Genomic DNA, 26,231 nt, shown 5'->3' with positions numbered 1-26,231 from the left:
CACCCTGAAAGCTCTCTCCACACCCTTCGGAGTTTCATGGAGGCTTCAGCACACAGGCATGATCAGTTAATAGCTCCATGTTCAGCCTCTCTGCACTTTGGAGGCCCGGGGCTGAAAATTCCAAGTTTCTAATCATGGCTGGGTCTTTCTGGTGATCAGCCCCCATCCAGGGGTCTACAGTCAACTCATTAGAACAGTGGTTCTCAACCTTTTTAATGCCGCGACCCTTTAATACAGTTCCTCATGTTGTGGTGACCTCCAACTATAAAATTATTTTCGTTGCTACTTCATAACTGTAATTTTGTTACTGTTATGAATCATAATGTAAATATCTGTGTTTTCCGATGGTCTTAGGCGACCCTGCTAGCAGTTCTCAACCTGTGGGTCGTGACTGCTGCTGTAGAGTCTAAGACCATAGGAAAACACAGATATTTACATTACGATTCATTAACAGTAGCAACGAAAATAATTTTATGGTTGGAGGTCACCACAACATGAGGAACTGTATTAAAGGGTCGCGGCATTAGAAAGGTTGAGAACCACTGCATTAGAACAAAAGATGCTCCTAGTGCTGTTGTTACTTAGGAATTTACAAAGGTTTTGAGAGTTCTGTGCCAGGAAGTGGGGAGTAGGTATATACAGGGTGTCCCCCCAAAATGTATACAGACTTTGAATATTTATTAATTCCAGTTGGTTAAATCTGAAAAGAAAGAAACTCAATTGAGGTATTAGAAAGGTGTGTATACATTTTTTGGGGGACACCATATATACGTGTGTGCGTGTGTGTGTGTGTGTGTGTGTGTGTGTGTATTTTTTCTATTCATACCATTATTACATACCCACTGGAATGGATAAGATTTAAAAGACCACATAGTATATTGGCAAGTATATGGTGTAATTGGACTTTTTATATATTGTTGGGGAAGTAGAAAATGGTACAACCACTTAAGAAAACTCTGATAGTTTTTTACAAAGTTAAACTTACATCCACCTCATTACTCAATAATTCTACTCCTTACTTACAGAAGGTGAAACCGTCCTCAGAAAGATTTGCATATAAATGTTTATAAACACTTTATTTGTAATAGCCCCCAAACAAGAAACAACCCAGACTAAAGGGTCCCAGGCTCGATTCTGATCAAGGGCCTTGGTTGCAGGCTCGATCCCAGGCTCTGGTTGGGGTGTGTGCAGGAGGCAACCAATCGATGTGTCTCTCACATCAATGTTTCTCTCTCTCTGTCTCTCCCCCTTCGATCCCCTTTCTGAAAATCAATGGAAAAATATCCTCAGGTGAGGAGTAACAACAACAATGAAAATTTAAAAATGAGTAATGTGTGCTTGTGGTAAGAGAATTCATTTGGTGCAGAAAGTGATAAAATAAAGAGTAAGCTTCATGCCCTTAATATTTCTCTCTGAAGATTAAACCCTGTAAGTGTAATAATTCCTTGCAGAAAAATTTGTTCAAATATCAAAATATATAATAATTTGTATAAATCCATGAAAATATTTATACAAAAAGCAGTTTTATTGTACGCTGCTTTGTAGCTTGATTTTTTTTTCATCTTTATTTTTTTAAAATATATTTTTATTGATTTCATAGAGAAAGAGAGAGGGAGAGATAGATTGAAACATCAATGATGAGAGAGAATCATTGATCTGCCACCTCTTGCACACTCCCTACTGGGGATCGAGCCTGCAACCCGGGCATGTGCCCTTAACCAGAATCAAACCCTTTAGTCTGTAGGCAGACTCTCAACCCACTGAGCCAAACCAGCTAGGGCTCACTTGGTACATCTTGAGGATACGTACTTCTAAATTAGCACATTATTCTTTTTCAGTCATTTATATATCTGTTATTACATTGTGTAGATGTATTATATATTTATCTAGTTTACTGATAGCCATTAATCATTTTCATTTTTCAATTGAAAACAGTGTTTTAAAGAGCAACTTTTGGTGAAATGTATTTTTTTTTTAATTAAAAATTGTTTAATCCTTCACAGTACTAGTTTTTGACCCTTCTATCTTAGGAGACTGTGGAAGTGGCTGTGTCTTCTCAACCTTGGCCCTGTTGACATTTCAGGGTGGATAATTCTTTGCAGTGGGGGCTGTCTTGTGCATTGTAGGATGCTGAGCAGCATCTCTGGATTCTGCCCACTAGAAGGCGGGAGCCCCTTCCTCCCCCGGTTGTAATAACCAAAATTGTCTCCAGACACTGTCGAGGACTCTTGAGGGGCAAAATTGTCCGTGATTAAGGACCACTGGTACAGAGAACATTGCAGCTTCACACAGGTGGTTACTATTGCCTCTCTCCTGACTGAGGAACTGCCAAAGTCTTCAGGCATAAGGTGTGTTCCTCCTTATCTTGGGGTTTGAGTGGATGACAAAAAAGGGGAGCTTGGGGAATGGAATAAGGATATCTCAGAGTCAGGGAGTGCACAAAGCTTTCTGAGCAAATGGTAGCTGTCAGAAACCTAAGCAACTCAACACATGTTTCATGCATTTAACAAGTGTTTGTTGAATACCTAACCTCTACTAGGTACTATGGTGGACATGGTGTTGTGTTCATGTTAAAATAAAGAAGTGTGATTGCTACTTCATGAAGATTAAAGTATAGAGGTAGACACAGGCATTCAGCAAAATATACAGGGGTGGGCAAAAGTAGGTTTACAGTTCTGAGTACGCGGGACAGTTTATTCTTGTATTTCTATTTATTAATTATTGTATTATTTTCCATACAAACAACTGTAAACCTACATTTGCCCACCCCTGTATATTTTTAAAAAAATATATTTTATATATGATTATAACTAGTATATGCATTATTGAAGGAAAAGAACCAGATGCTATGAGAGAATGGAAGAGGAGCTTGCTTTAGAGTGGAGATGTTGAAGTAATTAAAGACTTCTGAGCTTGTGTCGTTTTTAGTAGATTTGAGGAAGGGACTGACTGATAAAGAGTGTCCCAAGTGCAGGGAATAGCTTGTCTTTGAAGTTGCAAGACGTCAAGGTAGGAAAGATTCAGCTTTTCATGGAACCGAACGAATGGCAGTTTGTTTAGAGAATGATTGGATGAGAAGGGAAAGTGGGTTTAAAATAAGTGTGGAGAGGTAGTCATGGGCCAGATAATGTATGGCCTTATAGGTAAGGCTTGGGATGACATCTGAAGTGCTGTGGGAAGGTCTGCAGGGTTATGAGCAGATGAATGACATGATTTGCTTGATATTCTAAAGTGATTATTCTGGTTGCTGTGGAGTATGTTTTGGAAGGAGGCAAAAATGAACTTGGGGAGTCCTAGTAAGGTTATGGTCATGTAGCTGAAGCACAATGGGTGACAATGAATGATAAAGGTTGACTACAGTGGAGATAGAGGGAAATGGACAGATTCCAAGAAATTTTGAAGGTAGCATTAACAAAAATTGATACTATTTTGAATGTGGGTGGTGAAAGAGGGGAAGGTGTTCTTAGTGACTTCCAGAATTCTGGGTTGGATGATGGGTTCAGTTGCCATTACTGAGATGGGGACCCTGGGTATGGGTATCTGTGGATGAGGGAGTGTAGAAAAACAAGAATTTAGCTATCCAAAGGAGAGTCTAGATCGGGAATTACAGGTTGAGAGTCCTCAGCATATAGATGATATTATTGTCTGGAGACAGAGAATCTTGATGAGAATTGGATCCAGGACTTAGTCCCGAGGAAATCTAATATTTAGAGGTGGATAGAAGAGGAACAACAGGCAGAGATGGGAAAGACACTCGAGAGGGCAGGAAGCAAGTTAGTAGGGGGCGATGTCATAGAAACCGAGCACTGTTTCAGAGGGCAGGTGGACGGGGTGGTGGTCACTGTGTCTAAGGACAGGCTGCTTTGTTGGTGATGACTCCTGGGACGCACTTTTAACTATTCTGACTTACGTACTTGGGGAAGGAGTTTTAGCTACCAGTTGAGCTTGGGCTTCAAACAGGGAAAGAGCTTAAGAAAACTTGTTACCTGTTGGTTAGGGCATCTTTCCTGACCTTTTCTGTAAGAAACACAGCCCAGAAATACTATTTATTGTAAAGGTAAGCTCTGAGTACAGCTGACCCTCGGTCAGCTCTTAGTGAATGGGCCGTCTATAGCAGCAACATGCAAACACCAATGTTTACCCTATTCTCTCTAATATACCCTTTTCCTTAGTGATAAAAAATGCTTTCTACTCCATAAATCTGTACTGCTTCACAATACTGCAGATTTGTATGGTTAATACCTCTGTTCACTGAATATGGACATCAGAATTTGAAAATTTATATTTGGAGTGTTTGAGCAATTTTTCTAGACATCTCTTTTCAGTTTTCCTCCTTTTGCTTTACCTTAGATCTTAGCAGAGATACTCATTTTGTTAGTAATGCTAGGGAGCAGGCAGTTTCCATGGCAACTGGCAGACTGAGTTTGCTGTGGAAATTTCCGGAATTAATAGAGCTGCATTGCAGAAGGATGCATAAAGCAGTATTCATCTAGACATCCTAACAGTATGGACACAGAAGAATAGTTGCAGTGGTGTGCAGGGTATGTGTTCCATTTATTTTCCTGTCTAAAGAGCATTGCTAGTTATATATACATATGGTGAAAAGAGTAAGAGCTTGAGGCATTTTAGTATATGTTGGCTCGATAAAATCAAGGATGCTTAGGGGGAAAAAGGAAGAAATTGGAAAGCATTTCTAGGAAATCAAGATCAAGATAAATGAGGTAGGAGAATGTGATAATGAAACAGGAGGAGAAAATGCACTTCCATTTGATTACTAGTAAATAAAGGTTCTTTTGGATAGTGGCTCTAGAATATATATTAAAGGAAAATCAGTAGGTATTGGAAAGTTTCAGGAATCAAGTTTTCATGCCTCTGAAGAAGACAAAGATAAGGGAGGTATTAAGGAGGTTGGCTGCTGACTTAATTACATAGTTATATGTATATTATGATATACATATATCGTAATGTGATAGAATCAGGGAAGGGATATCAGACCCTTAATTTCATTCCCTGTTGATTTGTGGGGGATTTTTAAGAAAAAGCTTGAATTGTATCTTGGGTTTAAATTCTGGAAATACAGGGTTTGGGTGGATAAGTGAAGTTGCTTGTCTTTCAGAGCTGATTATAAATTTGAAAGAGAAAAGGTGAAAAATGAGTAGATATAATTTAGATCATTTAAAAGATAAACAATTTAGATGACAATTATTTAGATCATGTGATCAGCAAGCTATAACCCAGGAACCAAATGTAGCCAGCTGCTAGTTCTTTTCTCTCTCTTTTTATTGTTAATCCTTGCCCAAGGATATTTTTCCATTGATTTTTAGGGAGAGTAGGGGAGAGAGGGAAAGACAGAGAAACGTCGATGTGAGAGAAACACATTGATTGGTTGCCTCCTGCATGAGCCCGGACCAGGACCTGGGGCAGGGAGGAGCCTGCAACCAAGGTACGTGCCCTTTGATCGGAATTGAACCTGGGACTCTTTGATCTGTAGGCCGACGCTCTATCCACTGAGCCAGACTGGCTAGGGCCAACTGCTAGTTCTTGTAAATAAAGTTTTATTGAAAATAGTCACACCCATTTGTTACATAGTTGCAACAAAGACTGTATGGCTGGCAAAGCCTAAAATATTTACAATCTATCCCTTTATAGAAAAATTTTGGTGACTCTTGGTTTGGACTCTTGGTGTATTTGATTCCTGGGACTGTCAACAAATTACCAGATTTGATGGCTTAAACAACAGAGATTTATTCTCTTGCAGTTCTGGGGGCCAGAAATCCGAAATCAGGGTGTTGGCAGGGCCTTGCTTCTTCTGAAGGCTCTAGAGTAGTGATTCTCAACCTTCCTAATGCCGCGACCCTTTAATACATTTCCTCATGTTGTGGTGACCCCCAGGTTGAGAGCCACTGCTGTAGAGCCTAAGACCATAGGAAAACACAGATATTTACATTACAATTCATTAACAGTAGCAAAATTACAGTGATGAAGTAGCAACGAAAATAATTTTATGGTTGGGGGTCACCACAACATGAGGAAATGTATTAAAGGGTCGCGGCATTAGGAAGGTTGAGAACCACTGCTCTAGAGGATCCCACCCTTTCTTCTTTCAGCTCTGCTAGCTCCTGATGTTCCATAGGCTGTGGTAGCAGAATTTCAGTTGCTGCCTCCAACCTCTTCTGGCCTTCTTCCTGTGTCTTTTTGTGTTGTATTCTGTCTTCTCCAATTCTGTCACTTATAAGGGTACTAGAGGACAGTGCACGACATTCGTGCACTGGGGGTGGGGGGACCCCTCAGCCCGGCCTGCGCCCTCGCGCAGTCTGGGACCCCCGAGGGGTCCTTAGCACTGCCGCGGAGGCAGGAGAGGCTCCCGCCACCGCTACTGTGCTCACCAGCCATGAGCCCGGCTTCTGGCTGAGCAGCGCTCCCCCTGTGGGCGTGCACTGACCACCAGGGAGCAGCTCCTGCGTTTAGCGTCTGCCCCCTGGTGGTCAGTGCGTGTCATAGTGACCTGTCGTTCCGCTGTTCGGTCGATTTGCATATAAGGGTTTTATTATATAGGATTTGTCATTGTATTTAGAGCCCACCCTAATCTGCAATGATCTTTTCTTGAGACCCTTCTGAGATTCCAAATGACCTATCTTTTGGGGGAGGGGGGCCTACTGCAAATTGTTTTGAAGACTTGGTTTTGACTTTTTAGACCACATTCTATGTTAAGAATAGCTAGCTCCTGGCAAGTTTCCTTTGGAAACCTATGAAGAATGTATTCTCAGCAATAGGTTTGTTGATCTGCTAGGGAGGGTATTAAATTTACTTTTCAAGGACAGGATGGTATAGGCATAGGTAAAAATCATAGAAGACAGCTTCTATGGTGCAAACATAGGCAGCAGGGTGGGAGTAGTACTAGAATATCACAGGAAAAACAACAATATTAAAATATTCACAGGAAAGTGATGAGCAGTGTCTAACACTTCCTGTTTTCATCAGTATCACCTCAACTCCCACTTACCCAAAACAGCAAAGTGAATTTGGAATTTGAATGAAAGGTAATTGGCACCAAAGTAAGATTCAGAGTTTTGAGGACTTGGACTCATGACTGGATTATGACAGTGGTAAGTTTTGACAAATGGTGAATGATTCAAAATAAGTAGATTTCCTAAATGAATGGAGGAGTAGCAATGTAGAATGTGTACAGTGGTGTGTGAAGCCATGAGTCTGAGACTTGACTCTGGGGAGAACCTTTGTGTCACTGTGGGAATACACAAGCCCATGTAGGAAGGGTCTGCTGTGTTCTTCGTATGTGAGCGCATGTGTAAGCCATGGTAACCGTAGTAGATATGTATCCTTCTATCCCTTGGAAGTGTCATTTAGCATATTGGTATATTTGGAAATGTTTCAGAAGTGATATATGCCCATGGCAAAGAGTCAAATAGTAGACGTGGGATTCCATTGTGCGTGCTGGAGCTGCAGGGAGATCCTCTTCACTATGTAATTTGAGGGATCCTAGCCTAATGCCTATATCCTCACCTGTGTACCTTAAAATGAAACCTCTGATTTAGATTTATGGAGATAATCATTAGAATAATTAAGCAAGAATGGTTAGAAGTGGATTCAACTTAGGGTATAAGTAGTACAAATTAGTGTAATAGACTTTTAAAAAAGTTATTGGGACTGTAGATCAGGGATTTGCTGAGGACTGGGTGTTTCTTGATTTCAGTATATGTGGATGCAGAGCAGTAACACTGAGCCCAGTCCAGAATTCAGGCAACTTCCTGGAGGACAAGACTGGATGAAGTCTGTTTGCTTTCTAATCAGATTCTCTTGTCTGTAACTATGTATGTCCTGAACACCAAACTGAGAAGTCAGGAAGCCTGCGGGTGAAAGTTTTCTCTAACAAAGGATTGTGTGCATTAAGTGCCACCCAGGTTGTCATGTACGCATAGCCTAAATAGTTTCACGGAAGGATTAAAATTCAACTACAATTAGACTTTAATGTTCTATTTTTTATTGGCAGCTATCTAGAATATATATATACACATAAGGAAATAAAATGGGATAAAGTTTAAAACATTTAGCATCATTAGCCTCTAGTCACTAAATGCGCATAGCAATGCCCATTCCTCATGATGACCGAACTGCTACCAATGCCCGCCCTCCTTCCCACTTAGATACTCAGGGTGTGGGGTAGTATCCCCTCCTGTGAGGATCACTGGGAAATGAAATATTGTTAGGGGCTATATTAGAAGTGTGTTTGCATGTAAACAGTAATTGCAATAGGAAGTTAGGCATGAGCAGAGTAGGAATGTCACCAGGGCAGAAAGCCCCTGGTACGTAGCAGTGGACAAAACTGGGAAGACAAGGACCTGGCTCCCAGAGTGACCTTTCCTCCCCTAGCATGTCTTTAGTCATGTGGTAGTCCCCCTTAGGGGAGGAACAAGGGCGTCAGAGAATAGCCTCTTTTAAGTCCCATAGAAGCTCTTGCACGACCACACCCTTAAGCCACATCGAAGTCAAGTCAGTGAGGTTCTGGCCACATCAAATAATCTTAGAGCCGAAACCGGGTTGGCTCAGTGGATAGAGCGTCGGTCTGCGGACTCAAGGGTCCCGGGTTCGATTCCGGTCAAGGGCATGTACCTTGGTTGCGGGCACATCCCCAGTTGGGGGGTGTGCAGGAGGCAGCTGATCGATGTTTCTTTCTCATCGATGTTTCTAACTCTCTATCCCTCTCTCTTCCTCTCTGTAAAAAATCAATAAAATATATTTTTAAAAAAAATAATCTTAGCAACAAAGCCTAGGGTCTGTTAGCAGAGTTTTGGTCAAAGCAGAGAGAACATCTAGGCCTCAGTTGTGATTCAGTTTCAGACCCAGAAAGAAGAGGTTTGGGGGAATAAGTGTTCCCTTAAACAATTGGGAGAGGTAACCCCTAAAATCTTTGATATTTTCCAGTCATTCTTTTTTTTTTTTATTTTTTTAATGAATCTTTATTGTTCAGATTACAATTGTTTCTCCTTTTTCCCCACATATCTCCCCACCACCCAGTTCCTACCCCCCCTCTTCCCTTACCTCCCACCGCGTTGTCCTTCTCCATAGGTGTATGATTTTTGTCTAGTCTCTTCCCATACTCCCCACACAGACACCCCTTTCCCCCTGAGAATTATCAATCCACTCCCATTCTGTGCCTCTGATTCTATTAAGTTCACCAGTTTATTCTGTTCCTCAGATTTTTAATTCACTTGACTTTTAGATTCACTTGTTGATAGATATGTATTTGTTGTTCATAATTTTTATCTTTCTTCTTCTTTTTCCTCTTTTTAAAGAATACCTTTCAGCATTTCATATAATGCTGGTTTGGTGGTGATGAACTCCTTTAGCTTTTTCTTATCTGTGAAGCTCTTTATCTGCCCTTCAATTCTGAATGATAGCTTTGCTGGGTAGAGTAGTCTTGGTTGTAGGTTCCTGCTATTCATCACTTTGAATATTTCTTGCCACTCCCGTCTGGCCTGCATGGTTTCTGTTGAGAAATTAGCTGATAATCGTATGGGAGCTCCCTTGTAGGTAACTAACTGTTTTTCTCTTGCTGCTCGTAAGATTCTCTCTTTGTCTTTTGCTCTTGGCATTTTAATTATGATGTGTCTTGGTGTGGTCCTCTTTGGATCCCTTTTGTTTGGGGTTCTGTGCGCTTCCTGGACTCGTAAGTCTATTTCTTTCATCAGGTGGGGGAAGTTTTTGTTCATTATTTCTTCAAATAGGTTTTCAGCATCTTGCTCTCTCTCTTCTTCTGGTACCCCCATAATTCTGATGTTGGTTCGCTTGAAGTTGTCCCAGAGACTTCTTACACTATCTTCAACTTTCTGAATTCTCTTCTCTTCATGCTTCTCTGGAGGAGTGTCCTTGGCCTCTTTGTATTCCAAATCTCTGAGTTGATTCTTGCAATCCTCTAGTCTGCTTTTGGGTCTCTGTATAATATTTTTTATCTCAGTCAGTGTATGTTTAATTTCTAGTTGGTCCTTTTTCATATCCTCAAGGGTCTCATTGAATTTATCGGCCTTTTCCATGAAATTCTTGAAAAACCTTATAACCGTAGTTTTGAACTCTATGTCCAATCGCTTGTTTTCCTCCATTTCTTTGGTTTGTGATCTGTTTCCTTGCCTTCTCATATTCTCTGCTTCCCTGAGTTGGTAGGGTAGTTTTGTGTACTAGGTGTCCTATTGGTTCAACGGGTCAGCCTCCCAGTTACTTGAGGTGGACACTCTTGGTGTACCCTTGTGTACTGTGTGTCCCCCAGCAGGAGCTACAGCAAGGGCTGGTTTTCTCCTCCTTTGCTTGGGCGGTTTTGGAGCAGTCTGACTGGAGCTGCAGTTGGTTAAGCTGCCACAGAACAGGCCATTTATATGCAAAAGCCGCTGTGTGGAGCCTGGGCGGGTTTGTAGAATGTGCGGGGCGGGGCTTCAGGGCGGGGCGGGGTCTCAGGGCGTCACTAGGCTGGGGCGTGGCCAACGGCAATGGCTGCCGTCAGCCGTCTCTGCCTTTCCCGTTTCCAAGTCCCTGCGCCCCGCGCTCCAGCGCAGTAAACAATGATTGCTGGGCGCACCTCTGCAAAAAAGTCACTCTCACTTTCCGACCCGATGGCCGAGAGTCCAGCTTCTCCCCGTAGGTGTCTGGGTCCCCCGAGTGTCCCCAGAAACTGGATTTCAGAGTGATCGGGAGCTTGTCTCCCTGCGGGTTGAAGAAAAGCCGCGCACCCAGCCGCCCGCCGCCGGCCCGATTTGCGTGCCTCCGTACCTCAGCTTTTCAGCGATTGTGCTCCTTTCTCTTCTCAGCTGTAAATCTTCCACTGAGCCAGCTTTCCCGTGGTTCTGGGTGGTAGACGTTTTTGTCTTTTAGTTGTGTTTTTGAAATTGTTGTGTGAGGCAGCAGATTAGTTGTTTAACTATGCCGCCATCTTGGTTCCTCCTCTCCAGTCATTCTTATGACATCCCTTTATAAAGCTAGGGAATGTCGTCTTTTGAAAAGGAATGTGAAGATATTAACTCATTGGACATACACCTAGTCTATTTATATTAATTAGTGAATATGGTGGTAAGATACAGGTAGGGTGATGCCATGGCTGACATCAGGACCAGCTGCGATGACTAATGCCCTGCCCTGGCACAGACCAGTCAGTAGCGCACAGGATTCTGAAAGGACATACCGGGAAAGCGGATGAATATTCTATTGAGATCCTCCCCTAAGATCCCACCTTTAGAGAGTGGATAAAAACCCTCAGGACGGAGGACCCAGCATGCTCATTCTCTCCTTCTCTCTCCATATTACTGAAGACTTCGGACAAGCCCCAACGCCTTTCCCCAGGGGCCCACCCCTAGCATACCTCTGCCTTTCCCTCTCTTCTCCCAGGTGCATTCTCTCTACTTTTCTTTTTCTTAAACTCCTAGGGCCCTTCTTTTGCCTCTGTAACTTGGTTCCTGAGTCCAAACAGGGCTCAGATGAGAGACCAGGTTCCTCGGCACGGAAAGAAGAGGTTTGGGGGAATAAGTGTTCCCTTAAACAATTGGGAGAGGTAACCCCTAAAATCTTTGATATTTTCCAGTCATTCTTATGACATCCCTTTATAAAGCTAGGGAATGTCGTCTTTTGAAAAGGAACGTGAAGATATTAACCCATGGGACATACACCTAGTCTATTTATATTAATTAGTGAATATGGTGGTAAGATACAGTATGTCCATGAATTGATTTTTCAAATTTGATTCAACTCAATAAGGTTGATTGATACATATATTTTTAAATATATTTTTATTGATTTCCGAGAAGAAGGGAGAGGAAGAAAGATATAGAAACATCAATGATGAGAGGGAATCTTGATTGGCCACCTCCTACAGCCCTTCCCCCCCCACCTCCCTGGGGACCAAGCCCCAACCCAGGCATGTGCCCTTGATCAGAATCGAACCCTGGACCCTTCAGTCCACAGGCCGATACTCTATCCACTGAACCAAACCGACTAAGGCTGATATATATTTTTTTAGATTTTAGTTCTTAGTGTTGGTGTCTTTAGATTTCAAGTTCATATTGCCACTGAAATTCTATTTAGCTTTATGTAGGAGAAAATATTTTAATGGAACATCAGTCTATAACTAAACAGTGTCCCTGATGTTAATATGTATCCAAAAATGCATACTGTTCGAAATACTGTATTCAAGAGATACACTATTTAATTCAGATTTGTGATCTTAGGCATTAAAAAAATGTTAATATAGCTGAGTTTTAACTGGAATGTATATCATTTGATAGTCCAATTACAAGTTCTGTTATAACAGGAACTACTGAAACTTGTTTTCATATTAAAGACCTCCAAATCCAAAGGAGAATGTTACTCATTTTTCTATGAACTTTTTTTCCTACTGTACTATTTTATGGAGAGGGTTTGCTGGGGGTTAATTTGAAACTTAGAACATCAATCCCTTGTTCGTTTCCTGAGTGGGCAAAAAAAGAGAATGTGGGATGTCTTGGTTAAGAATTGCCCATGTAGAGACTTAACATATATTTTAGGAGGAATATGAGTAAATATAAGTCAATAGGCGGAACTTATTTACTGATAGGACAATGGCCCTGGGTATAACTTGTAGCTTTATGGTGTCATTGAATTTTCAGGTAAGAAATTAATAATGAAATGATTAGGAATTCCTGATACTGTCTAGTAGAAGTAACACTTAAATCTTGTTGAACAAATTTTCCTCAGATGAAAAACTGCAGCTAAGGTTTTGGCCACTTGGTTCAGTTGCCTCAGCGATGGACTGCTAGAGTTCAGTGGTGAAGGCTCAGGTTGGCTTCTGGGCTAGTCTCTAGAGCAGGGGTCCTCAAACTTTTTAAACAGGGGGCCAGTTCATTGTCCCTCAGACTGTTGGAGGGCCGGACTATAGTTTAAAAAAAACTATGAACAAATTCCTATGCACACTGCACATATCTTATTTTGAAGTAAAAAAACAAAACGGCAAAAACACCTGCATGTGGCCCGCGGGCTGTAGTTTGAGGATGCCTGCTCTAGAGCACTGCGTCTGTTCTACGCACAGTCCTTCTTTGGAAGCCATTGTGGTTGAAAACACTTAAAAACAGTAGCTGTGAAATTGGTTCAGGATCACTGAAAAGATGGCCAGCCCGTATTATTGAAGACTATGGACATGCCCTGGTGACATTCCAGAGCATAGTTTTCATGCCTCTTTTCCTGTCTAAATGAGAAAATGGAGCTCTGGGTAGTAATCACATCCTCCTGTTTATCTAATTTTCAGCAGCTTTATTGAGATACTAGAGGCCCAGTGCACGAATTTGTGCATGGGTGGGGGTCCCTCTGGGTGGCCTGCAGGGATCGGGCCGAAACCCACAGTCCAACGCCACCTGCAGCTCCTACCTGCCACTCCTGCTCATCCTGGTCCCACTGTGCCTGCCACGGGCTCGCGCCCAATCAGTCCCAATCCAGAGAGGCTCGCGCTGCCGCAGCAGCACTCGCCAGCCATAAGCCCTGTGTCTGGCACCCTCCCAAGGGGAGTGGCCTGCGGGATCGGGCTGAAACCGGCACTCTGAAACTGGCACTCATTCTCCAAGGGGTCCTGTATTGCGAGAGGGTGCAGGCCAGGCTGAGGGACCCCAGTGGTGCACGATGGGGCTGGGGAGGGGCCATGGAAGGGCTCCAGGGCATGTCCGGTCCATCTCACTCAGTCCCTATCAGCCGGACCCCAGCAGCAAGCTAACCTACTGGTCAGAGCATCTGCCCCCTGGTGGTCAGTGCACATCATAGCGACTGGTCGACCAGTTGACTGACTGCCCCCTGGTGTCATAGGGAGCAGTTGAGCTGCCTTAGCATGCTACACTTTGATTGGTTGTTCGGTTGTTCTGCCATTCTATCTATTTGCATATTACCCTTCTATTATACAGGATATAATTCCTATACCACACAATTCACCGATTTAAACTGTCCAATCAGTTGCTTTTAGTGTATTCAGAGTTGTTCATCTGTTACCTTACTCAATTTTTGAACATTTTCATTAACCTAAGAAGGTAACCTGCATAGTTTAGCTATCAATCTGTTCACTTTCAAAAAAAAAGAGGACTTTTTCTGGAAATCACATATCAGCCTATATATAGTAAGCTAAACTATTAGCAAAGATATTATAGCTGTTGTGTGATTTTTATGTAGTAATGAAATATCATTCATTTTGTATCTTAGGGATGCTAGCAATAAATGTTCTATAACACAGTGTGATCATGAACATGATATCCGTTGCCATATTTTATTGGTTAGAAGCAAGTTACAGGTCCCATCTGTGCTCAGAGGAGCTTACACAGAGATGTGAGCACCAGGAATGTGGAGCTTAGGGACCACCGCAGAGCCTCTCTGCCATAGCCTTGAATTAGTGAATACTTCAAAATGCTGCTTCCAATTTACACACAATTTTAATTACCTTTCTCCAGCTCCCTCAGCGGTAGACTGGTGCTGTATATTTCACCAGTGGTTAAACTGTACCATACAGATGGTGCTTACTTGCCATTGATCATAGAACAATAATCACTATGCGTGGAACTTTTTGATGTTAGAATATTTCCTGGCTTAATTTGTATACTTCATGGAAAAGGTTACTGAGAAAATTAGTCTCTGAGCTTGGTGTACTTGCCTGGGTCTGATTTCCATCCTAAAAACTTCGTTCAGGCTTCACATCCGTTCCTGACTGGTCACTTAGGCCACTAATTTCCGGGCTTCTGTGACTCTAGATTCTAGAGTCTGAGGAACACCAGTGAAAGTATTTGGTAAACTGGAAACTTGTATGAATGAAGGCTGGTATTATGACATGTTAATATTATGATTTGAGAATCTGGCTTTTGGTATGCTAGTTCACTAAGTTATTATTTTGACAGTGTATTAATCTTTGAACTGTAATCTTGAATCTTGGCTATTATTTTTTCACCTTGAAGAGGTTTTATTTATTTTTATTGTGGTATAATTGACATTATATTTATTTCAGGTACATGATTTAATGATTAAATATTTGTGTATATTGTGAAATGATCAGCACAATAAGTCTAGTTAACATCCATCACCATCTATAATTACAAATTTGTGTATGATGGGAACTTTAAAGATGTGTACTCTAGCAACTCTCAGATATATAATACTCTATTAACTATAGTCACCACGCTGTACATTACATCCCCAGGCCTTGTTTATTTTATAACTGGAAGGTTGTACCTTTTCACCAAATCTTGGTTATTATTAATATTAGTGTATGTGGTTATTCTGGAGCACTCTTAAAATTCTAAATATTTTGAGAACTTTAAAAATAGCTACAAAAACCAAAAAATATGAGAAACGTTCATAAATATTGGAAGAAGAAAAATAAAAAAACAAGCATGTAAACTTTTATTTGTATCACCAGATGAGATTTAAAAAAAGATTCTGATCATTTAATATGAAATTGAAAAAATGTAGATGATACTCAGTGGAATGTTTTCTTTATGTATGTTTCACTCTAGTTGATGCAGTTTATTCCTACACATTGCAGTGTATGTGTATGTGATGAAAGAGACACACACACACACACACACACACACACACACACACACAGAGGGAGAGAGATTGATTTTGTAGTTTTAATTGGATTTTTTTTTTTTTTTTAACGAAGCATGGTTAGAAGTTAATATGTTCTCTAGGTTGGGATTTTGGAGGTGAAGTTTTTATTTAATGAAAATCTGTAATGAGTAAGCGCTTTTGTCCATAAATTATTTGTTTTCACTCCATTGCTTTATCTAACGAACAAAGGCTAAAAGTTTCAAATTTGAATAGCACATGACAGTTTCATCTTAGAGCCAGCGGAATACTCATTTAGCTTTTCCCCTTCCTGAGCACGGCATTATCATGAACACGGCAGTACACTGAGGTGCAAGTTCCTAAACTCTGTCAGAATCACCCGGGGATCTTTAAAAATATGGTTTCCTGCCTCTTGTCCCTAGATATTCTGATTTAACTGCTGTAGGGTCTAAAAAATTCTCCCCAGATGATTTGAATGTGCAGCAGTTTGTGAACAGCTGTACCCGGATTGTGGACCTGGAATAAATAATGTTGGGTGAGGTAGGAAAAGAACTTTTTGAAAATGGGGCTTATAGCTCTTGGGATTCCACATTTGATAATACAATTTGCAAAGTTTGGAAAAGATCTGTATTTGGAAATAAAAACTGGTTTGCAGAATTAGGTTCTTCAATAAATGGAAATTGGTTTTATAAATCCCATTAAAGCTGTGTTTATGGATTACCTAAATTTCAGCCTTTCTTAATTCAGTGTGTAAAAAATCAAGATAATACAAACAAAAAACTCCCAAAATCTGGAGGTCAGACTGTTTCAGTAAATTATGAGAAAACAAATTTCCCACACATTAATCGCTGCTAGCTAAAATAAGTAAGTCAAACCCTACTTAAAATGTGGAAATTGCTTTTCAATATTTTAACAGAGAGAGACTGAGAACACACAGCATCGAATCGTCAGGAAAACTGAAGATCTCCCCTGAACAGCACTGGGATTTCACCGCAGAGGACTTGAAAGACCTGGGAGAAATCGGACGAGGAGCGTATGGTTCTGTCAACAAAATGGTCCACAAACCAAGTGGACAAATAATGGCAGTTAAAGTAGGTGAAGCACATAATTATTTTTGGAACTTTAATCTGTTAGGTGCAGTTTCTTGATGTAGTAATACTACTATTCTGTTCTTACTACTTTGTGGTAAATGTGGGTGTCTATAAAATTGTTTCTTCGAATTCTTTGAGAGTGTTTTGTACAGAGGTTGTCTTATCGGTGGCACGTTTTCTAGCTCTCTGGAACCATGAGTGTATGAAGTATGCATGTTCACTGCACTTTTGGCATGATGCATTAACATGTTTTAAACTTCAGGCCCTTCCACGGCCCAGGTGAGTTCAGGCCGGGCGGCTGCCCCCCTGGGAGCAGGGCAGTGCTGCACTGAGCCAGGCGGGGAGCTGGAAGAAGAGGCAGCGCACTGGGTTGGGCAAGGTGCGGGGCTAGGGCTAACAGCAGTCTTACTGAAGGTTTCCTGGAAACCACGCACATGCTGTTGCCACTAACCTCAACCTTACTCGGTCCTGACCGGCTCGGCTTCTGTTTGTTTATTTCATCTCCACTCAGTACTGCCCTGTTCCCTGGTTTGGAAGATGTATTAAAATGTAAACCTTGTGATAATGCTGTCACATTCTGTCCTTATTGTGAGTGTCGTGCCACTTAATATGTTCATTAAAAAAAAAAAAATCAAAGAGTGGCCAGAAATGGAGATTGGCCCATAGATTGTACCTGGCAGGCTTGTGTTGGCACCTGTAATGAACTGATGGTTTCCATCCCACTCTTAGTTGGCCCATATAATTGTAATTTGTTCACTTGTTTGTTCCAATGTTTAATGAATATTTGCTCTGTGTAAGATATTTTAGGAAAGTTGACAGTTGGGGTGGGGGGCAATTTAAAGAAAAGTAAAAAAATAAGATATGGATATACTGTCATTGAATTTAAAATTCTTAGAGTGATAAATAATGTTCCAGTTTGTAAGAATTGAGAATGGGTTTGCAGACTAAGCTATCTATCTTCCTGTTAATTCCCTATTTTGAGAGTTTATCAAAGTAGCTTGATGAGAGGAGGAGCCTCAGTTTCTGACTTGATTTTGGGGAGTGGATTTATATTATATTAATATAAAAGGCTGCCTGTGTTGAAGTTTATTGTGAGCAAAATGTTGCTATTTTAGCCTCCTTCATTGTTGAGCATTTCTTTTTGCTGGGTCATTAAAACTAATGAGAAATTAATGATGGAAAACTATGATTTTCTCTGTAGGTTCTTATCTTGGTCATATTTTCTAATGTGATGAGATCTATAGACTTTTTCTCAGAAAGGTGCAGACATGTATGAAATTTTGCATATACCCCATAGGCCTCTAAAGATGAAGATGCTAAGATCTTTGCTCTGGATTATCTGTTGAAATAAAATGTTGTTTTTCTTAGAATAAATTGTTTCTCTTTTGATTTTGTGCCACTGCAGAGTAAGTGGAAGGAAAGTCATTTTATTTAGACTCTTCTGCATGAGTATTGCTTTGCCCCACGTTGTCTGTTCATAACATCCGCTTTTACTTAGCTGGGCCTTAAGGGAAATCTGCCCTCTGTAACTAAGTTCTGACCCCAACACTAGGGAAAGCACTTTTAAGTAGTCATGTTCTGCTTTTTTCAGTTTGTGCTGTGTGTGTTCCCCTGTGCTAATTCACACTGGGATCTGTTTTAGTAATCTGGACTGGCTTAGTTACAGTTAATCGGTTTTAAAGGTAAATAAAGAAGATACTTCATTTTGACGTTAAAAATGTTTTTCTTAATTTGATAACCTTTGGAACTGTATAATGCTGACTCAAGTTTTGAAGGAATTTAAAAGTGAGAATAGGAAATTGTCGCCATTTGTAATTTGACCTTATTTTGAGAACCTCTGTTGGGATGCTATTATGCATATATGCATAACCCATGGACACAGACAGTAGTGCTTTAGGCGAAGGGGGTGCCTTGGGGAAGTGGGGGGGGGGAATTAAAGGGTGAGAAAGGGGGACATATGTAATACTTAGAACAATAAAGATAAAATTTAAAAATCCCAACTCTTGCCCTGGCTGGAGTGGCTCAGTTGGTTGGGTATCATCCCATGCACCAAAAGGTTGCTGGTTTGATTCCTGGTCAGGACACATGCCCGGACTGTGGGTTCAATCCCTGGTGAGAGCATGCAGGAGGCAGCCCATTGATGTTTCTCTCTCACATCAGTGTTTCTCTTTCTCTCTCCCTTTCCCTTCCTCTCTCTCTAAAAATCAATAAATATATATATTAAAACAACAACCCAACTCGTAAGAAATACTTTAAGGCAGTCTTGGGACCTACATACTGGTAATGGTCACATTTGATACCCTGAATTCTTGAGCATGTGTTATAGTCTAGCATGAGGAGGATGGTAATATACATATTAACCAATGTATTGATAAGGTGTATTTGATGACTGATATATGCCATCTATTATAAAATACATATATTGTTGGTCTCTTTGAAAAAGCTTAACCTTTCATCACACCTAAGACAGTTTGTTCCCTCATTCCTTAGGCACACAAGCCAGATTAACAAGTACAAATACATAGAAGCAATGTATGAATAAGGAGTTTGATTTGACCTGTACATGTAGAAAGTGAGTTACTGAGCACCCACAGTTTTTAGCTCTGAAAGTAGGACTGTGGAGATATAGAAATGAACTATGAGACCATGGTTCACAGTGCTGTGATTTTTCCATTGCAGTGGGTGAAATGAGAAATACACTTGAAGTAGCCCTGTACTAGTGTTTTAATGTGCAATTTGGGACTTTAGAAGGATTACTTTGTTAGATATTAAGCTTATCCTGGAAATCATCCTTAAGATTTACTTGCAGTATCTGTACCAAAATGAACTGTGATATTAACCTGATAGTTAAATAGTTATTTCTAATTTTTAATGTTGAGGGAGGGAGCCCTTCCCCAAGTTTATTTTGCCAAATATAAGAAATGTTTGAAAAGACGACTTCTTAAGTACCAGAAATAATTACCTCCAAGACTTAATCTAAAAATCAGTTCAGATATAATAAGTCAGGTTCAATAAGATAACACTATAAAAGTTATACTTAAAATAATTTTTTGACCTTTGACCTGAGGACAGTCCCCAAGCTGTCAGTGTGGTGCTGTGTTAGGACGAACAATTTGGAAAATTTTAGTCCTTTAGTTTTAACTGCACACACCTGAGGAAACGGCCTTCTTCTTTCCGGCATGGTGGCAACAGGACTGGTTTACGTCTGCCTGAATGACAGCTTCGCAGGCAGCCCTGTGCAGAGCCCTTGTCACCACAGGGCCTTCTAGAGCTCAGGAAGGCCAACCTTCGACTGGCTGGGTACTCCAGACTTTGGTCAGCATCCTCTGCAGATAGCATTTTATGCCCATTTTGCATGATGGTGGGATAGCCACTGAATGAAGGCATTAGACATGTACCTCGCTGTCTTATAACAGTAAAGCAGGTGCCTGGCTAGCTCTCTGGCAGGGTTAATCATAGAAAAAGCCCAGCATTCGGAGCAAACGTTGGAAGAAGCACTCGGGATTAGCTTTTTGAGCCAGGATTAGAAACACCAGGAGAGTTAGGTCCACGGATGATCAGAATCAGGACCCAGGAATAAACAGTTGGAGAGAGTAGCTGAAGTGCTGTGGTTCAGGCCTGTGGGCTAGAATTGAGTGGAGTGACACACACATTGCTGACAGGGAGGAATGATCTTCAGGCCTTGACAGGGAGCCCCCACCTGGCCCTGCCTGCAGTGTAAATCCTGCTTGCGTAGACTACCAGCTTCCCTAATGTTTCCTAACAGACTCATGTCCACGTTGATTTCCTTAAGGATGTGTGCCCTGCTCCTGTTTGTAGGCTATGAGAGAAGAAACAGGAGAGTAGAAAAGAATGAAAGTGAGAGGGAACGTAAGGGAAGGAAATTGCTGAGACTAAAAATGGAAGGCAATGAGATTGTTAATTGGAGGGTTAATGCTGAAATAAAGCTGTGATCTCATTGGAGATTGGAACTAATATTGGACAGGTAGGTGGGGCTAGGAAGTTATGTTAAAGCTGTCACCATTGATCATTATGAGGACCTTTTAGTCTTTTACTTGTGAAGTTACTGGGGTTAATAAGAAAGTCAGGTTGGCTATTTGAGGTTAGGTGCGTAGGCCAGACTGAATTTGTGATGTGACCTTGTATTTAAGGGTTCAGGTGTTTTCTGTTTCTTGGTGATCTAACTTGTATTATTTCTTCAACACTCAGTGTGTTTTCTCTACTCTTCCAACTGTCCTGTTGCATTGATTTAAGTGTTCCTGATCCTGGGCTGGTAACCTGACCTCGATTCCTGCATTACTGCTTCTCTTTGGTGTTTGGATCTTGACTTCAGTGTCCTTGATCTGGAATTGAGACCTGTGTTAACCCCTAGGACTGCTGGGAAGGATCAGAGCCCTGCATCTGACAGTATCAGCATCCCACCGCTGAGCCCTCCCCTGAGCAGTGTGGTGTTTCATCTGCTCATTAGGAAGGCCTCCTTGGTGCAGGTGGTACTGCCAGTATGGGAAGGCAGGGGTCAGCAAAGTATAGCTTGGCTTGTTTTCCCCACCACTGCAGGGGCCCTGCCATTTCTGTTGGTAGGGAGTGTGAGCATTATTGGAGAAGGTTCATTTTAGTCTTTAAATGTTGGTGTTGCACATTGTTTTGAAATTGCTAGAATGATATTGGAAAAGCTTTTTTCTGATAGTATGGAGTGCTTTGTTAGGCAATTTGGTTGAGTTTCAGAGTCCAGAGTGCTAACCATTACACGATGGAACCAATTTGGTTGAGTTTCGAAGGCTACAGTGCTAGTGTTTGATTATCAGATCACTTGTGGGATACACAAGTCATGGCCATCTTGTTTTGAATTCACACTGACTCTAGTGTCTTAGGCTCTCATTTGATTGGCTGGATTATGTGGCTTAATTAAGAAATACATGATTGATTGAGCTGTATTATTTTAGGCTTCCTAGTGTTACTTAAAGTTGTGGTGTTGCATATGAAAAGTGTAAGTGGATCACCTCCAGCACTGGGCAGATCTCAAGGACGTGGCAGGGCTGCCCTCTGGCCAGCCTTGGTTTTGAACTCAGGTCCCTTGTGTATTTGGGATTGGAACTTCTAGTATACATGTGTTTTTTTGCTGTTGCTCTTAGTGGTTTTTAGAGTGTGGTTTCAGAATTATATATCCACCCCAATAAATTAAATAGACAAAATTAGTACTATTCTGGTTGATGTAAGGGGGCAAGAGGTGGGAAATCTGCCTACCCCTATTTGAAAGTCCTTTTGGCATGACCTCTAAGAAAACCTTTGGGGTCTAAGTAGGACAGTTTGGAAATGGTTGCTCTAGGGGAACTTTAGTCAACCACTATGTGTTTCTGAACATTCTGGATATCTAGTTTCTGAAACTCTACTATCACTTGGTTGATTTGACTGAATTGTGACATAGTACCACATATTCCAGCTTATATAGTTACTTGGAGAAAAACATGTCTTATCACACCTCATTCTAAATGAGGGTCATCTAACCAATATTTGATATACCTCTTGCACATTTTTCTGTCATTCTTTGTTGTCTTATGGCCATTTCTCTAAAATTGGTTATACATCAAATTTTCACTCTTCTCTCACTTTTTTGTTGTCGGTACTGAAGTAATGATCTGTAATTTATGATCTGTATGTAAGCCCTTAAAATTTTAATGCTAAGATTAACATTGTGTCCTTTACATGTGGGTGATATAATAGGAAAGAGGAAGAAGATGATACCAACCTTATCACCATATATCAAGCCTGTCCCATTAACTTTGTCCCCAGGGCATCTTTTCCCATGATGTATTATTGCATTTGTTTTTGGAACTGCAGGACACATATAAAAGCAATTAATTGGGCCCTGACCTGTGTGGCTCAGTTGGTTGGGTGTCATTCCATGCACCAAAAGGTGCCAGTTCTTTTTTTTTTTTTTTTTAATATATTTTATTGATTTTTCACAGAGAGGAAGAGAGAGGGACAGAGAGTTAGAAACATCGATGAGAGAGAAACATCGATCAGCTGCCTCCTGCACACCCCCCACTGGGGATGTGCCCGCAACCAAGGTACATGCCCTTGACCGGAATCGAACCCAGGACCCTTCAGTCCGCAGGCCGACGCTCTATCCACTGAGCCAAACCGGTCTCGGCTAGGTGCCAGTTCTATTCCTGGTCAATGAACATGCCCAAGTTGCAGGCTCAATCCCTGGTAGGGTGTGTGCAGGAGGCAGCTAATTGATGTTTTGCTCTCATATTGATGTTTCTCTCTCTGTCCCTCTCCCTTCCTCTTTCTATAAAAAAAAGCTCAATAAAATTTTTTTTTCAAAAAGCAATTAATTGGGCCTCAGTATCGTCAGAAGAATGGGAGGTACCACCATTAATTAATTATTTAGACTAAGATACCATTGAGAGTTCAGTAAATTGATTCTAAAGACTTGGATGGTTTTGCAGTTAAGATTTAGTATCCTTCCTGCCTTAGTGAAAGCATGTATTGTCATAATTTCAAACAATTGATTTAACAGACACTCTTTGACATGAAAACCATTTTTACACCTATAATCAGCATCCCAAATACTTTTTTGTTTGTTTTGGCTGATGTTGGCTTCTGGTTGGACCTTATCAGTGATGGCATGTGAGCTGTCATGGGCATCTTTGTTTGTGGTCTATTTAGAGGGCTCTTTAACAGCTGAGCATGAACCTGAGCAGCAGGGATAAGAGTCTTGCTGAATCTGTGGGATATAGAATCTTAGTCTGGAAATAGGGAAAGTGAGGATGCCTAGGACTTTCTGTAGCCCAGAAGAAGGTGATCGCAAAGTGATGTGCTGTGGTGATTTCTGGGGTTTCCCAGCTTTGTATTAGAATGTAATTCTGGGCATTTCTGTGGGGAAAGCAGCCTCTTTGTAAGGATCAGAATGTTAGGATCCTAGGGGACACTTAGGGATCTGGGTGTAATCTTTGCTCTTTTACCCCCTACATCACTGATGGAAGTTGATCTGAAGTCAGCACTGACAGGCCAGGCGATGGACTGCCCTCCATTTTATTTACAGACACTAACCTTAGGAGGCTTCTTTAGCAAGGAATGCCTAATGACCAAGGGTGTGTTTGTGGCAGAAAAGTATTAGTGTTTGTAGATCCCAGAAAGAGGACACATTTTCAAAATACCATTCTTATAACTATGTCAGTTGACATACTTTTTGTTCTTTTCATCTTTAGATTTATTTATTTATTTATTTATTTATTTATTTATTTATTTTGGCTAGTCAAATGCAGTAGTGAGAAGGAAGGCAATATAGAAGGAGGACTTCAATCTGTAACTGACTCATCTTTAGATTTTAAAGCAAAGACTGTTGAACCTTCACTATCTCACTTTTTATTTTCTGGTGAGGAGTTCCACCTCAGCTCTCATGTGATACGGTCACTCATGTCCGTGTTCTAGGACTTCACATGGATGATACTTATCAGTGCCCCCTTGGCGCACACAACACAGGGAGCTTCTGATTTCATTCTGTCCTGTGAGTGGTTGCTCTGACATCATACGTTTGGACGTCACTTGGAATATGGAATACAAATACAAGTGCCTTTGGAACTTTAGATGGTGAGAGGTGCATATGTAAAGGAAGGAGCCACAGTCACTGAGAGATGAGTTTTAGCTACCTGCAACTGATAGCAGATCCCACACAGCTTTGCTGGAAAGTAAATACCTTCTGGTGTTCTGATTTGGGTTGGTGGTAAATTGAAAATAAAACTTTGGTCCTAGCCGGTTTAGCTCAGTGGATAGAGCAACGGCCTGTGGACTGAAAGGTCCCGAGTTTGGTTCCGGTCAAGGGTATGTACCTCGGTTGCAGGCCAGATTCCTGGCCCTGGTCGGGCACGCGCGGAAGATATATCTCTGTCACATGGATATTTCTCTCTTCTCTCTCTCCCCCTCCCTTCTACTCTCTAAAAATCAATGGAAAAAGATTCTTGGGTGAAGATTAACAAAAAGAAAATAACACTTTGCATTGCTAATGGCCAAAATACTAATCGCTTGCTTTACCTTACCCCATGTCACCTATTGTAAATTGTGCTGCTATGAACATAGGGGTGCATATATCCTTTCTGATTGGTGTTTCTAGTTTCTTGGGATATATTCCTAGAAGTGGGATCACTGGGTCAAATGGGAGTTCCATTTTTAACTTTTTGAGGAAACTCCATACTGTTTTCCACAGTGGCTGCACCAGTCTGCATTCCCACCAGCAGTGCACGAGGGTTCCTTTTTCTCCACATCCTCGCCAGCACTTGTTGTTTGTTGATGATAGCCATTCTGACAGGTGTGAGATGGTACCTCGTTGTTGTTTTGATTTGCATCTCTCGGATGATTGGAATTACTGTTTTTAAGCAAGAACGTATATGACTTGTCATCAGTCCTTCTTATTCTGAGTCTTTCAAGTCTCTGACGACCTGATTTTCTCGTTCTCTAAGCAGGAATGGAATCAGGTGACTCAGCGGGCCTCTCCATGAACACACTGTTCAGGAGCTAGAGCTTGCCACCTGCCTGACCTTTCCTTAGAGCTTGAGTTGGTGGGAAGAAAAGCTCTAGGCTGGTGAGAGGCAGGAGTTCTCACAGCAGGACACAGGCAGACACAGTCGGGTCATTTCAGGACAAGCCCTTGCCCGGTGCTTCGTGTTTATATACGAGACGCTCTTTGGAAACACATATAACCCTCACAGCCATAAAACCAGAGAACTGGGAATTCAGTTGATCCTTTTCCTTGTATCTCTAAGTGACATTTAATTGGAGTCATTTGGCATTGCTGGTCTGGAGCTACATGCTCTATTTATTGGTATTTACCTGTTTTAAAGCTTTTTTTAGGAGTATAAGAATACAGATTTGGACAATAATTCGAAAAATGTTTTTAGCTTAAAGTATATAAATTTCTTCACTGTGGAAAACCACTTATATATATAGGGTAGTAAGTCTTGATTTGATTTTAAGTATTTCTCTACATTATCTTCCAAATAAAAGAAAACTTATAATACTTTATTATTAGAAAAGCAATGTGGATTGATTTTCAAAAAAGACAGTTTAATTTGTGAGAGCATTACATAATTACTTAAGCTAGGTTAATAAAATAGTGCTAAGTAAAAGAGCTCAATATCCTCATAGTATAGAAACAAGCGATTTTAATGAGTCTAACAGTTGGGTGAAAATGAAACTTTTTTTAAAAGGTAAGGTCCTTGAGATGATTTTTAAAAATATTTGTGTTCTTGGGTGAGATTTTCATCCTTACTCTTTATGAGAAAAAAATAGTTTGTTGAACACAAATAAAACATCAGCCTTTAGATTTATTATATAAATAAAAAACTTGCCTGTAATTCAAGGCATTTATCCCATACATTTGACTTCTGAACATTATAATTACAAGAGAATTTCCAGTAGTATAATTGGCTTCACCTTTGCACTTTCATTTTTCAGTGCCCTCAGTTAAGGACAGCTTTCTAGAAGTTAGAGAAGTTTTCTTATTGATGTGTTCCATTTTAGGTGGTTATGCTTCCTTAATATTAGAGAACTCGGGCCTTATTTATTTCAGAT

At 40.9% G+C, this 26,231-nt stretch overlaps 1 protein-coding gene across 10 annotated transcripts in view; it reads left to right on the top strand.

Annotated features, from left to right (window-relative positions):
* MAP2K4 (mitogen-activated protein kinase kinase 4) overlaps positions 1-26,231 on the top strand; it is a 111,069-nt gene that overhangs the window by 47,187 nt on the left and 37,651 nt on the right. For all 10 annotated transcript variants that reach the window (XM_054709001.1, XM_054708998.1, XM_054708999.1 and 7 more), the window contains one exon: positions 16,484-16,658. In XM_054709001.1, the coding sequence (XP_054564976.1) occupies positions 16,484-16,658 (175 nt within the window). The remainder of the gene's footprint in view (positions 1-16,483; positions 16,659-26,231) is intronic.

Source organism: Eptesicus fuscus, chromosome 20, assembly GCF_027574615.1.
Source record: "Eptesicus fuscus isolate TK198812 chromosome 20, DD_ASM_mEF_20220401, whole genome shotgun sequence".
Taxonomy (NCBI): Eukaryota; Metazoa; Chordata; class Mammalia; order Chiroptera; family Vespertilionidae; genus Eptesicus; species Eptesicus fuscus.
The sequence above is the reverse complement of the archived record's forward strand: the minus strand, read 5'-3'. Positions and strand labels throughout refer to the sequence as shown.